General features: G+C 42.0%; 1 protein-coding gene across 4 annotated transcripts in view; it reads right to left on the reverse strand.

Moving 5' to 3' along the window:
• The window catches only part of LOC125903363 (signal-induced proliferation-associated 1-like protein 2), a 101,105-nt gene that overhangs the window by 47,913 nt on the left and 40,369 nt on the right, over positions 1–12,823 (reverse strand). For all 4 annotated transcript variants that reach the window (XM_049600249.1, XM_049600251.1, XM_049600247.1 and 1 more), the window contains exons 3-6: positions 10,504–10,637; positions 8,984–9,172; positions 2,108–2,282; positions 685–788 (exon numbers count right to left, since the gene is read on the reverse strand). In XM_049600249.1, the coding sequence (XP_049456206.1) occupies positions 685–788; positions 2,108–2,282; positions 8,984–9,172; positions 10,504–10,637 (602 nt within the window). The remainder of the gene's footprint in view (positions 1–684; positions 789–2,107; positions 2,283–8,983; positions 9,173–10,503; positions 10,638–12,823) is intronic.

Below are 12,823 nucleotides of genomic sequence, written 5' to 3' on the forward strand. Positions count from 1 at the left end.
CAGGTGTGAATTGGAAAGGATGACGAGATGAGCTCTGCTTGGGCCTGCTGCAAGATTACCACCAGGGATTAAATGAAACTATCCCACTCCATGAAACACAATTGGAGGAGGAGAAAAGAAAAGAGAAAGTACCCCAACAAATCCTGCCAATCAGACGTTTTAGATTAGATGACAGATTAGATCCTGCCCCTGACTCACTTCCCGCCCCCTCCCGTATCTTCACTGTTAATATCTGTGCAGCAGGGTTTTACCCACAGGTTTCATTATGGGCTCATAAAGTGCTTCCATGCAAGCAGGGCAGAGACTAAGATGCTGAACCTCTGTAATCGCGGCTTTATTGGGCCATCGCTCGCCAGTTCACCAATACATTCACTTAATTCAACTTGTTAGCGCAGACAGACACGGAGGCCCATCTAATACCATGTCAGGTCCAGCCCCTGGGGATGCATTGATTAAAATCCTACTGTGGGGTACCGTTACCATGGCAATGCTCATGCTTTCAACTGATAGGTCATTACCGTGGCAAAATTAGCCTCTGGGGAAGATTGGCAGGAGCCAGATTCCTAAAAGGAAGCTGCTCAGGGACTTATTACCACCATTAGACACCGGCTCACAGTACACACAGTAAAGCAAACACGGTGGTCTGCTGGAGTGTTAAGAGTGTGAATCGTGGAGTTTACTGACCTGCTGTCTGTTGTTGGGGGTGTAGGGGAGCATGGTGGACACGTGAAACATCAACTCGTAGTCCTTGTAGGTGGTGTAGAGAGAGTGTGTGCCTGTGGAGTCCGCTGTAACACAGGACAGTCAAGATCTCAGGCCTCATTACAAAAGGTCATTGTGTTAGAAAAGCTGATGATATAATTGAACAGAAATCAAGAATCATGATATATAGACTTCAAGGGCAGATCCATTTTTTTTCATATCATTCAGTAGCTCCTTGTGCATTGAAATCTGAACAGTCAAATTTTGGTTGAGGTACGAATATTTTAGCATCAAAATTATATTTTCCAAAGTCCATCTAAAAACTAGTGTTTCAGTGCTCAAAACTGGCCTTGGTTTTGACACTAGCCACAACACCACATTTTGAGGGTCTTGGTCTCATCTTGGAATTGATTGCATTTTCATTCTGTCTTGTCTCAGTCTCAGACAAAGATGACTCGCATTTCAAGAAAGTGAATACAGGAGACAGGAGAAGAAGCTGTGGCTGTCTGGGAGGAGATGTCAGCCACAGCTTTGGTAGTAAAATTTGGCCACCTAAAAGGGAATCTCCATCTGTTTTATGTGGGTTTTTATGGGAATGTGGATCTTTCAGATCAATTTGAGGAGCACCTATGGTTTGCATTTTCCACATTTTATTGTAAGTGCGTCATACAGTGTAGGCTTGCAATGGTCTGGTCTTGCCTTGGTCTAAACCTCTCAAAGTCTTGGTCTTGTCTCTGTCTCAAAACCCCCTGGTCTTCCCCATGACTTAGTTTAGCTGGTCACTAAAACACTGCGAAAACCTTTCTCCCACATGACCTGACATGAGGCGCTGTGTGATGATGTTACATATAAACCTCCTATCTAAAGTGCCTCTTTGTGACTGAGCCAAAACTTCTATGAGAAGGCTACCTTCATTCCACTAACCCCTGGCACGGAAGCTAGGGAAAGTATTGCTATGGACGCTCCGGAAGTAACACAATAGCACAAGCTAACCGATCGAGGCAGCGGTAGACCAGCAACACCTGTGTTCTGTGAGGTAAAATTACTGTTGTTATTGGAGTCTGGTGGCTTTTAAGAAACAATATAACAGCTTCAGTTCCCCATCAGAAAGGGCTCTCAGCATCACATAAAGTGGTGATATTACACTGACTATGCATATGTATGTCATACAACCGCACTTCGAGGAATTAAAACTAACCCTTTCAGTTATAATTAATATCACTGCTGGGCGCTCTAACCTATTTCACTACTTTCTGCAGCTGAGTGGCCCGGAAAAGAATGCACATGGACCCGCCCTCTAAAAATAACAATAAGAAACAGAGCAGAGCATCTGCACTCAGCAGGATTAGGAGTGTGTGGGATTCTACTTTGTGAATGTTTAGTTTGACATGTCTTTTTATCTTACTCTTGTTATCCAGCTGAGCTCTGTACTTGGTGAAGCCTTTGAGGCGCACCCTTTGGCCGAGCAGATCCAAGAACTCCTCCAGCGCCGGTCCGGCACTCTCATTGTTGTACATCTCTTCTTCTGTGCTCTGGCCCGCCTTGCAGTAAAGCACTCCCACCTTGTGCTGGAAGCTTAGCTGGAATGGAGGAACATACACAGACACTCAGCGGGTAAGTATCATTTCCTGTCGCTGATATGTATCACACACCACACTCATGCATACTGTACATTATGCACTCAGAGCATGCGAGTGCCCACTTTCCATCATGTCGCAGCTAATGTGAAGGCCTTTATAACTCCTCTAGGAGAGAGCTGAAATCCCCTTTTGTAAAGCCAGGCTGTGAACTCTCAGGAGCTCTGAGCAGAGCATAAATCAAGCCGAGCTAATAGCTGCTACTTAAGAGCAGCTGTGGAGCAACGAGGGAGTGAATTACAGACATAGCAGGATAGCTTTGGTTTACGGCAGAAAACTCTATAAGCTGCCAGCAATTGCATTTTAATACTTTCTAAAAAAAAAAAATACCTCTGTTTGTTAAAGTCTTCACTGTTGTAAAAATAACACTGATCTCACCAACACCCCACTGATATTTTTGATTCAGCCATTGTTCAATGAACAGCACCTCAATAAAGATAAGTCTTATTTACAAGAAGAGTATTTATAGACATACAAACGACCAGCCAAATCTCACAGGTTTTCGCTACAAGCATTAAAGTCATCCAGAAATGACAGGTCTGATATGAACTTGTCTCACAAAGACACAGGAAGAAATAAAACATCCAGAGTGATTCTTCTTCTTTCACGGTGAGAGTGAGAGACCTCTCTGCCAACATGAATCTTTCATGGCTTATAGGTCTCTGATGCTGGCCGAGGAAGAGAGTCAAAAGGGGAAAAAATTGATGAAAAATAGCCCCCTGCGTTTGGCACCTGTTACCCAACAATTCACACCTGAGGACAGTGCGGTTTTGACCCACGCCAAATGTGTCAATACGGCAAAACGAAAAAGGTTTCTCTGAATGTGAAAGCCGACAAATGATCTATATACTGAAACAAATTGGAATTGTCTTTTTCCTCCGTGACAGGTTATCAGTTCCCGGTGTGCTCCTGACACTGTTGTCACGATGACTTCCTCTATCATGCAGCCTGCTCTGCACTAAAGCTCCTGCGGTGGATGGAAAGCCATTATACCATCAAGCCCGGTGGAAATAGCCTGATGTGCAATGATGTGGTCTTCTATTTTTTATCCTGCATTATATGGGCTCACTTAACCTCCTGCTCCTCTTAACAGACTAGCCGACGGCAAGGACAATCACATTGCCCTTTGGTGCAAATTTGTCTCTGCCAGAAAAGTGCAAACACATCAGGACACATATACAGATGAGTAATGCTCCTGAGGTAAAGCTCATTGTGTAACTGCCTTTGATGTGTTTTTTTGGCAGCATTGGCTTCTGATAAGGTAGAGCAGCCATAAAAAAAAAGCTTTATCCTATTTAACGGCTCTGTGATTAGCTAAAATATTCCATTTGCTAAAAATCTGAGCATAAGCTGCTAGACAGCAGTAATTTTGTCTCTCTTTATATATCTTTTCCCCAAACGTTCCTCTCCCTCTATCTGTCCAGAGCTGGAGGGTGCTGAAAACTGTTCGCCCTCTCTTTCTCTTCAACAAAAAAAAACCCTCAGAAAATGCAAAGATAGAACGATACTTAATGAGTGGAGAGAGAAATGAGGACAGTGTTCCCTTTGGAGAGCTCTGAGACGTACCTGAGGGATATGGCGGTGCCCTAACACAACACACAACATCACTGTGACATCTGTCTGCACTGCAGTGTCCCCGATGCAGCAAAAATCCAAGATAGGGCTCCCAGAGCTTGGCTACAATTGTGCATGCATCATTACATAAACATTTTTTGTTGCAGTTTGAGCTGTTTCTGGGGCAGAATTGTTCAAGTTCTGCAGCAATAACATCTACAACCCTGATTCTAAAAAAGTTGGGAGGCTATGTAAACTGTACACAGGCATGTTTACCACTGTGTTAAATCACCTAGTACTCAGTAACTTTATGGGAACTGAGGACACTAATTAAATTGAATTAAATGAGTTAATTGTGGAAGTTTTGAAAGTGATTTTTTTTTTCTCTGGATTGACAAGCCCTACCCGAAGATTCAAAGACATTTAAAGACTGTCTGTGTGGAAGAATGTGCCGAAATCCCATCTGAACACAGAGATTAGTTTCTTTATACTGGAAGCATCTTGAGGCTGGAACTGCAAACAAAGGCTTCTGCAAGCATTAAATAAATTTCAGTCAGCGTTTAACACTTTTTCCTGTGTTGTTTATTGCACACCAATTTCTGGGTCCAAATTTTGTGAGAATAGCTGCATTGGAAATACATTAAATGAAAAAACCTGACATGTTTAATGCTTATTCCCCCCACTGCATGTCGAAAAGGACTTTTCAAATCACTATATTTTGTTTTTAGGTAAGTTCTACAGTAAGTTCCCAACTTTTTTAGAATTGGGGCCTTAAAAATGGGAATGTGGAGTGTAGCTGCGGGGAAAATGAAGGGCTAAAAATTCTGGTCACTACATAATTTCACCAAGTTAATCCTCAAGTTTCCATATCATGACAGGGGATTGATTTACATAAGGGAGAGGTGATTTTTTTGGCACTGCAATAACAGCCTCAGTAGGTGGTAGATTACTCTGTTGGACTTGTGGAACAAATCTCACTTAAGCCTGAATTATACTTCAGAGCTGAGCTGTCGCTGTGGGCATCAGGAGTGATTTATGGTCCTGCAAAGGCTTTACCTGTTGACGAGTGTAAGTAAACTTGATCGGCAGTGTTTGCAATCAGGCGGTGTCATGCATTTATTCTTTGGTCGCGTTATGATACATAGCACCACAGTGAAAATGGCTTTCTAGGGTTAGGAAGAAGGTAATTTGTTCAGCATAATTGAGAGGAGGAGATTAGCTAACCTCTCCCTGACCTCTTTGATGTTGTCTTTACTATCACCAAACACTATTATGTGTAGTTACATGCAGACACCTGCAGGCTAGCTTTTATCTTGCTCATAATCCCGGATTTTATTATCACATATAAGAAATTAAATCTTAAAATTACATTTTTAATTCTGAAACCGATGCAGCTGATAAACACTTTCAATAAAACAAGAGTTCCTCCATTTTTCCAGATTTGAATCTTTCGATGGGAACAACAGATACACATTTCACAATCAATGGAGTTCTTAGAAAAAAATGTATCGTTTGTGATTTCTATCACCTTACAATCATATCTCAAAAATCAGATTATCTGGCTAATGCTTTTCCCAGTCCATCTGCACACAGTCGGTTCACTGTGATCTACAATGTGATCTAAAATACATTCACATATGCTCTGTTCTCTTCTTACATCGAGGGCCATTACAACACTGCTTTCAGGGATATTCTTTCTGCAGAACTGATCATGAGGTTATTGTGAAGGCTGCCTTGCTCCGGGATACTCTCATTCACCAGACGTTCTTTCTGTTCACAGCAAAAAAGAAGCCTTTTCACACACATACACACACTCCGACACAAAAACAGAGGACTAACATCTCCTCAGCAGTGCACATACAACACACAAAAAAAATCCTCAGATAAAGCTTTCTGCATGCGGTGGAAGAAAATTATGCACTCAAACAAACAAAAACGGGCCTGGCAGACCACTCTATTCCTCAGATCTGTGTTGCTCTTCCTGTCCAATATTAGCTTCTTCACATAAACACATTAGAGGGGCGGTGAAAGTCCAGCTTGGTTAAAAAGAAGATTATGGGGTGCTTGACATATTAAACATTTGCACGGCAAGCATAACATTAATGATTAAAACAGGAGTGTACAAAAATACTGATGTCCAAATATAAAACTGGCCTCCACTGGGCGTTTGGTTTGAGGTCTGTGAGGAGGAGTGCCAGTTGGAAGAGCTCTGAGCCCCACTTAGCCTGGGCTCTCCTCCTCTGAAAGTAGTTTCTTAGATTAGTTTATTGCTTTTTTCATCTCACTATGTGTCAGTTTCGGTGTTATATCTAAGGCTGTATCTGCAGACAGTCTCTCATACCAAAGGCATGGGAAGCTGTATGGCAGGTGAACAAACTCCGGTATCAGCTCCTTGAGATCTGGCAGGAAACACTTCCAAGAGCACTTACTTACAAAGTTACTTTGCGATAATTGGATACACAAAGTCGGTCATCATCTTAAGTGCATTTAACTTGCTTTGGAGAGGACACTACACCGCTCTTGTTTATGTGTGCGACAAAATCTCAGTATACGAGAGGGACATGGCTGACACTTTCTATTATAAGAGCCTTTCCCCTGTCAATTGGAAGGATGGGCTCATGCTAATGAATGTAATTACACTAATAAGCAGCCAATTCTCTGATAGTAAGACAAGCAAAACTGCACCGGCTAATCCTCCCACACTCCTTTCCATCTTGCAGTTTCATTAGATGAGAAATTAAAGGCCTTAAGATCACACAATAAATCCATCCCTGACACCTGTGACGATACAGAGCCCATATCAGTAATAGCCATTTTATTCAAACAGAGATAATGCAAGATGACATCTTCCGCCACCCCGGCAGAATACCAAATCACCTGCTCTCAGATGAAGTAAGTTGTCAAAAGTGAGTTACTTAAGCTTTAGTGTCTGAGTGTCCTATCAGCAGAAAATGTGCGTCAAAGCAGTCGATGCTGGCTGCAGTACAGCGTGAGCTTCATATTGATTCTATTTAAGTGTGATATTGGCTGTCTTACGGCTCCACACGGGAGCCTGTTTTCATCTATAATAAGCAGCCCACATATGGGACAAAGGTTCTTGCTATTTGAAGTTCATCCCTCCCCAGTTTCCTTCTATAGCGGACGCAAATGTCAGACACAGAGACAGGCATACTTTAAATATAAGATCTATATCATTATATCAATACAGTCCATCACTCTCCAACTTCCAAGACATTAATCATAATACTGATATGTAGCTGTGATCAAAATGAAATAAATGAAAAATCAGTGTGGAGGAGAGTGAATTAGCTATGGCTTTACCTTCACTAAAGATACAGTTGCTAACTTTTATGAAAATGGCTTTGTGTCACATTTGCTGAAACCAAAAAGTACATGAGACAGTTTGTGAAAAACACTATGTCTTTCCTCCTCTTCCCTTTACTTCTAACTGCATTCGCTAGAATCAGACTGCAGCAACAACAACCAATCAGAGCAGAGGAGTCTTTATCACAGCTGTCAATCCTGTCAATTGCTCCGTGAACTGCGGTCAAACTGTGGAACTAGGCAGCGCTGATCAAATATGAATCAAGATTCTGTAACACCATTGCCTATTTTTTACCTCATATGCTTTCATAAACTTTTTTTATTGTACCATTTAGCCGTAAAATTAGAAAGTTGGTCTGGCTGGTTGGTGGTGCTTGGTACTCTTGTTTAACTGTATCCAACATGGTTGCCGAGTCACAAACTTTCTCATTTTACAGCTAAGTAGTACCCTAAAATATGTATCTGCAAACATTTCAGCTGAGAGATAGCCAATGCAGTAACAGAATCTCGATTCATGTTTGATCAGTGCCGCCTAGTTTGACAGTTTGACTGCAGTATACGTGCAGCAACTGACATCACAGACTCCTCGGCTCTGACTGGCCGTTTTCGTTCACGTGCAGTAAGACCATTAGAAATGCCACAAGGCAATGGAGTAGACAGAGGAACATGATTGTTTCACATATTATCTGTTTCATTTAGCACTGTGTAAATATAGCAATAGTTTCAGCAAATAAGAAAAAAGATACTGTTCATAAAAGTTACCAACTGTAGCTGCAAGGAATAGTTCAGCAGTTTGGGGTATATTTGTAATTCCCATGAGTTGGAGGCAAAGATTGATACCACTCTCATAGCTGCCCGTTAAATATGAGGCTACAGCCAGATGCGGGTTAGCTTAGCTTAGCATACAGAAAGTAAATAGAGGAAAACAGCTAGCCTGACTGTTTGACGGTAACAAAATCCACCTAAAACCAGTATGTGGGATTAAGGGGGGGACTATTGGCAGAAAATATTTTTTTGTTATCTTAGAATGAGTCATTTATATCTATATAGTAGGGGAGTCAAATCTACAATTTGATTTGACTTTCAAATTTAATGTTAGTTGATTTTTAACTTTATTTCAGCACTGATGGCTATGTGAGTCTTGATTTGTAAAGATTAACAGATTATTGGTTTTATATATAGACGACTGTATTTTACATTTTCATATTCTTCTTTAAAAAGAGGCTGCACGGTTTTTAGTGCGACACCTGCAAAAAGACAGCAGGCTTTACTTTCACTTCATTAGCACAGACTACACTGCAGATTTTCTGTCAACAACCCTTTCGGTTTCCACATAAGTCACAGGAAGCTATTGTTTCTCCATTATCTCTGACTCTGGCAGCGGCCATGGTGTCTGGAAAATTGTTGCTGCAGGCTACCGGTGGGCTACACTGTGTCGTATTTGATGTGTTGTTTTTTTTTTTTTTCCCTTGGACGCACCCAAGTAGATTACTGATGATCAAAACTGAAAGTTCATTACTACATAGGGAGCGACTCCTCTTCCAAATAGCCTGTTAAACTGCCATGAATGGACAAACAAAGCACCCCATAAAACCACAAATATTAATTCTTTTGTGCAGCTTTTGTACAAAGAGCAAATTGACACATTTCCGTAGCAACAAAACTCCCTAATCACTTAACCACAGATTGCTCCAGTCTTGCTTAATCATCATCAGCAGAAGTCTGTGCTGGCACTCAAAGCACTAAAAACATCTTGATGTACTCACCCCCTGCTCGTCCAACTTGAGTAGCTGCTCTGGGACCTTGGGAGAGTTGAGGGCCAGCCTCAGACACTGAATATTAAGCTCAGGGATGACATATTCGAGCACTTCCTTTAACGGCAGGCCTCGGGCTGTCCCGTGTCTCGCTGTGGATGGAATGGCATCTTCCAGGATGGCTCCACGGAGAGTAGTCAGCTGGCAGAAAAGACAGATAGTGAAGTTTCATCCAGTTAAGTGTCTTATGAGGTCTTGATGTCCCCCTGTAGATGTGTTAAGGTAAGGTCTTTGTGTGCACTGTGTCTATGTGGGTCAATAAGTCTGTGAAACAGTGATATTATTCATTTGGATCTCATTTTATTTCAAAATGCTGGAAATGAAAACCAGGCGTATATGCTCTGCTGTGTGAGCCAGCTATAATATCCTTTTATGCTGTGCCATATTATTTAGGGCACTTGCTCCATTACGGCTGCATTGGAAAGCATTTGAAACTTGTATTCTAAATAATTAAGAGGGGCTAACTGAGCACTAAATGTTAAGTGGTATTTTACTACTAAGATCATTAATGTGCCAGTAAATGTTGACCCAAACAGCTTTAAAACACCCACTCTGTAGCCCTGTGTTGTTGTTTGGAACATCACAGACACATTTACGACCATAAATCCCATTTCCATCCACACAGCCTGTGGACGTGATTGTCAGCAGTCAACGGCTGTCCGACGGAGAGGCTTTCTGAAAAGCAGATTACTCAACAGACTTAGAGAAGGAGAGAGACTGAGAGTGGGAGAGAGTGTGCAGAGAGCACTGGGGCTAAATGATAGGAGTACATGCAAATAGACGCTCCAGTGGTTGGGGAGTTAAAACATTGTCTGCGTGCTACTTGCAGGGCTACCGTGACCCAGATACATTGTTTTATCGTGGGAGTGGTGCATTACACCAAGAATGGCACTGGATATCAGTGACATTTCCCTGCCTGACACATCTGTTGCACCTGAATTATTCAGTGGATGAGACCACCCAGCATCAATCAAGGAGAGGTTTCTGTACCACCAGGGACAGCGAGACTGTGCATCTCCGTTTGTGGATTAATCACGTTGTGTGTGTACATGCGCGTGCGTTGTGTGCGCGGGTGTGTGAGAGAGACCAGGGTGATCACGCTGACTCTGATAGACTGGATCAGTGTTTGCATGACTGGCCAACTGAGTCACAACTGGCACAGAATCACTGGACACATTAGGGTGCTGGGAGCAGATTTAGGAACGGAGAGCTGTGAGAAGCCTCCTCTTGTTTTCAGGGGTACTGAAGCATTCCTGCAATCCCGTACTGCTTGAATGAGCTCTGAGCCGAGTGACCTGAACATGCCTTGCTGACTGCAGTACATGACAAATATCCTTAAAAGCATGTTTAAAAGCTTGTAGTAATAGAGCGGTGGAAATTGGAATTCTCCTACCATGCATCCGCATTCGTTTTATGCTGGTTTAAAACAACAAGCAGAGCAGAAGAGGTGCACTTTAGTGAGTTATAGTTACCTGACTGGTTCTGAAGGTGACTCGATAGTTGTACTGCATTCCATCTTTCTCCTTCCCATCGTCCAGCCGCTCCCTGCGGACGCTGACTGCCACGGGTCCCAGATTGTCATCAACCCCAAAATAGTTTTGATGCTCTGGAAGTTGAGTACGAGATATCAGAATCAAACATGCATTAGGCTTCCCATTGAAATACCTCACCTGCAAAATGATCATATGCATATCAGTTACTCGCCGTGTGTTGCCTTGATTTCGTGAAGAATACTTCGTTTTTCTCACATGCATCCGCAACAAACGGAGAATCCAAAAAAGGCAAACATTCCTCAAAAATCATAGGTGACCACGTTGAACAACAGCAAAACTATATCAAATCATCCATTTACAAACTCTCATTTGATCCTGCAGTATAAGTCTCATTTATCCAGTAAACACGTGCACTTACGATAAAACATAACAATATAAAACACTTCTGCCTATGAGTTTGCGCCCCGGGCATGCCTGAGCCCACGCGTCTGTATAAGCTCTGTTTGAGCAGTTTAAACACACGCGCATGCCCACGTATGCTACTCGTCCATGCATGAGACTGTTTGTGCTTAACCTGCATGTGCTTGGGAAGTACTGAGCATAACGACTGGATAAATGAGACTTGGATCATACTGCACGAGTTGTATGAGAGTTTGCAAACAGATGTTTTGATTTCGTTTTGCTGTTGTTAATTCATTAGGAATCTTCACCTTTTTTGGATTCTATGTTCGCTGTTGAGGCATGCAAGACAAAAAGGTTTTCTTAACGAATTCTTTGTAGCACACGGTGAGTATTTAATATACAAATGGTTATTTTGCAGGTGAAGTATTCATCACATTCTTTGCTAAACTAAAGAAAAATCTAGTTACAAGAAATCTTGTAAAGTGTATAAAAATATCACTGCACAGGGAAAGCTTTTTCAGAATGAATATCTATAACCTTGTTCGCATCTTTATCAGATCACTTCTTTTGCTTCTACAGAATATCAATTTATATTACTGAGCACATATATTTATCAATTCATGTAAAATGAGTGAGTGTGGACTGGCCATGGGTGAGCTGTGCCACTGCTTACAGAAAGCAGCAGGGGTCCAGCGGAGATTTGAAACTGATTCACTGTGGATTAGAGCCTGGCGTGTAGTGGTCGTACTGGGATTTAAAAACCAAACAAACAAATAAAAATAGAGCCCTGCACAGTTTGACCCCCTCTGACCCATCACTGACCCAGATACTCCACACAGCAGCGTGCCTCGCTTCATATAAACTCGTGCAGAGCAAAGTATTACTACAGATATGTTTTTGTTCAGCACGATTCAGTATTAAAGATGAATTTGGGACTCTGATTAATAAATGATAATAACGTTTTAGATTATTCATTTGGAAGTCATGAATGTATGATGCCGCTACACACACACACACACACACACACACACACACACACTCACACACACCTGTATAACGCTGACCTTCAGAACTACCAGAGAACAAAGGAAATTTTGGGAGGGATTTTTGTATCATGACTAATCCACTGGACCATGACTCACCGCGCTGCAGAGTCACAGTCTGCTCCTGCTACTGTAGCAAGCAGCAGGCTTCAAAAACCATGCTAAAATTAATGGATGCATCACTCAAAGTCATTTTCGCTTTTGTCTTCAAGGCATATTGCTTTCATTCAATAATTGACTGTGCAGGGAAGAAGAATATATGGGGAGAGACAGACAAGGCGAAGTTTCCTGGCTGTATTTAAACCCAGTGGTTAGACGGTATGTGCCCTAAACCACCAGGCCACCAGGATGTCCCCTTTGGTCAGGCTTGGAGTATTTATGTCCTTTAGTGGAACTAAAGCAAAGCAGTTTCTGACATTTTGGAATTGACAAACCAATTTATGGAATTATGTATTGGAGTTGCTGTTCAAAACCAAAAAGACATTTATATGCCTTAGAAATCAGGATTTTTGTGGCGGGGCCTGTGGATGTAGGTCGGTCAGTACGTCTATGCTTACAGACCAGACTGGCATCAAATTTTGAATGAGCATTTATTATCCCTGAGGAATGATTCCTATCCCATTTTGTGCCTTTGTCCTACACTCCAGCAGACAATTTATCTTCAACATTGATGGTCAGATTTTCAGGAAATTTCCTGGGGATATTCATGGTGCACTGACAAAGTCTCCTGATGTGACTGGTAACCCCCTCTTCTCTCCTATGTACACAGAACAGACTATACTGAGTAGATTCTCATTAAAATTCCTAACTAAGATGCGTACTTTTTTTCACGTTCCTCTTCTGTCACCCTCGGG

The sequence above is a fragment of the Epinephelus fuscoguttatus genome, linkage group LG16, assembly GCF_011397635.1.
Source record: "Epinephelus fuscoguttatus linkage group LG16, E.fuscoguttatus.final_Chr_v1".
Lineage (NCBI taxonomy): Eukaryota > Metazoa > Chordata > Actinopteri > Perciformes > Serranidae > Epinephelus > Epinephelus fuscoguttatus.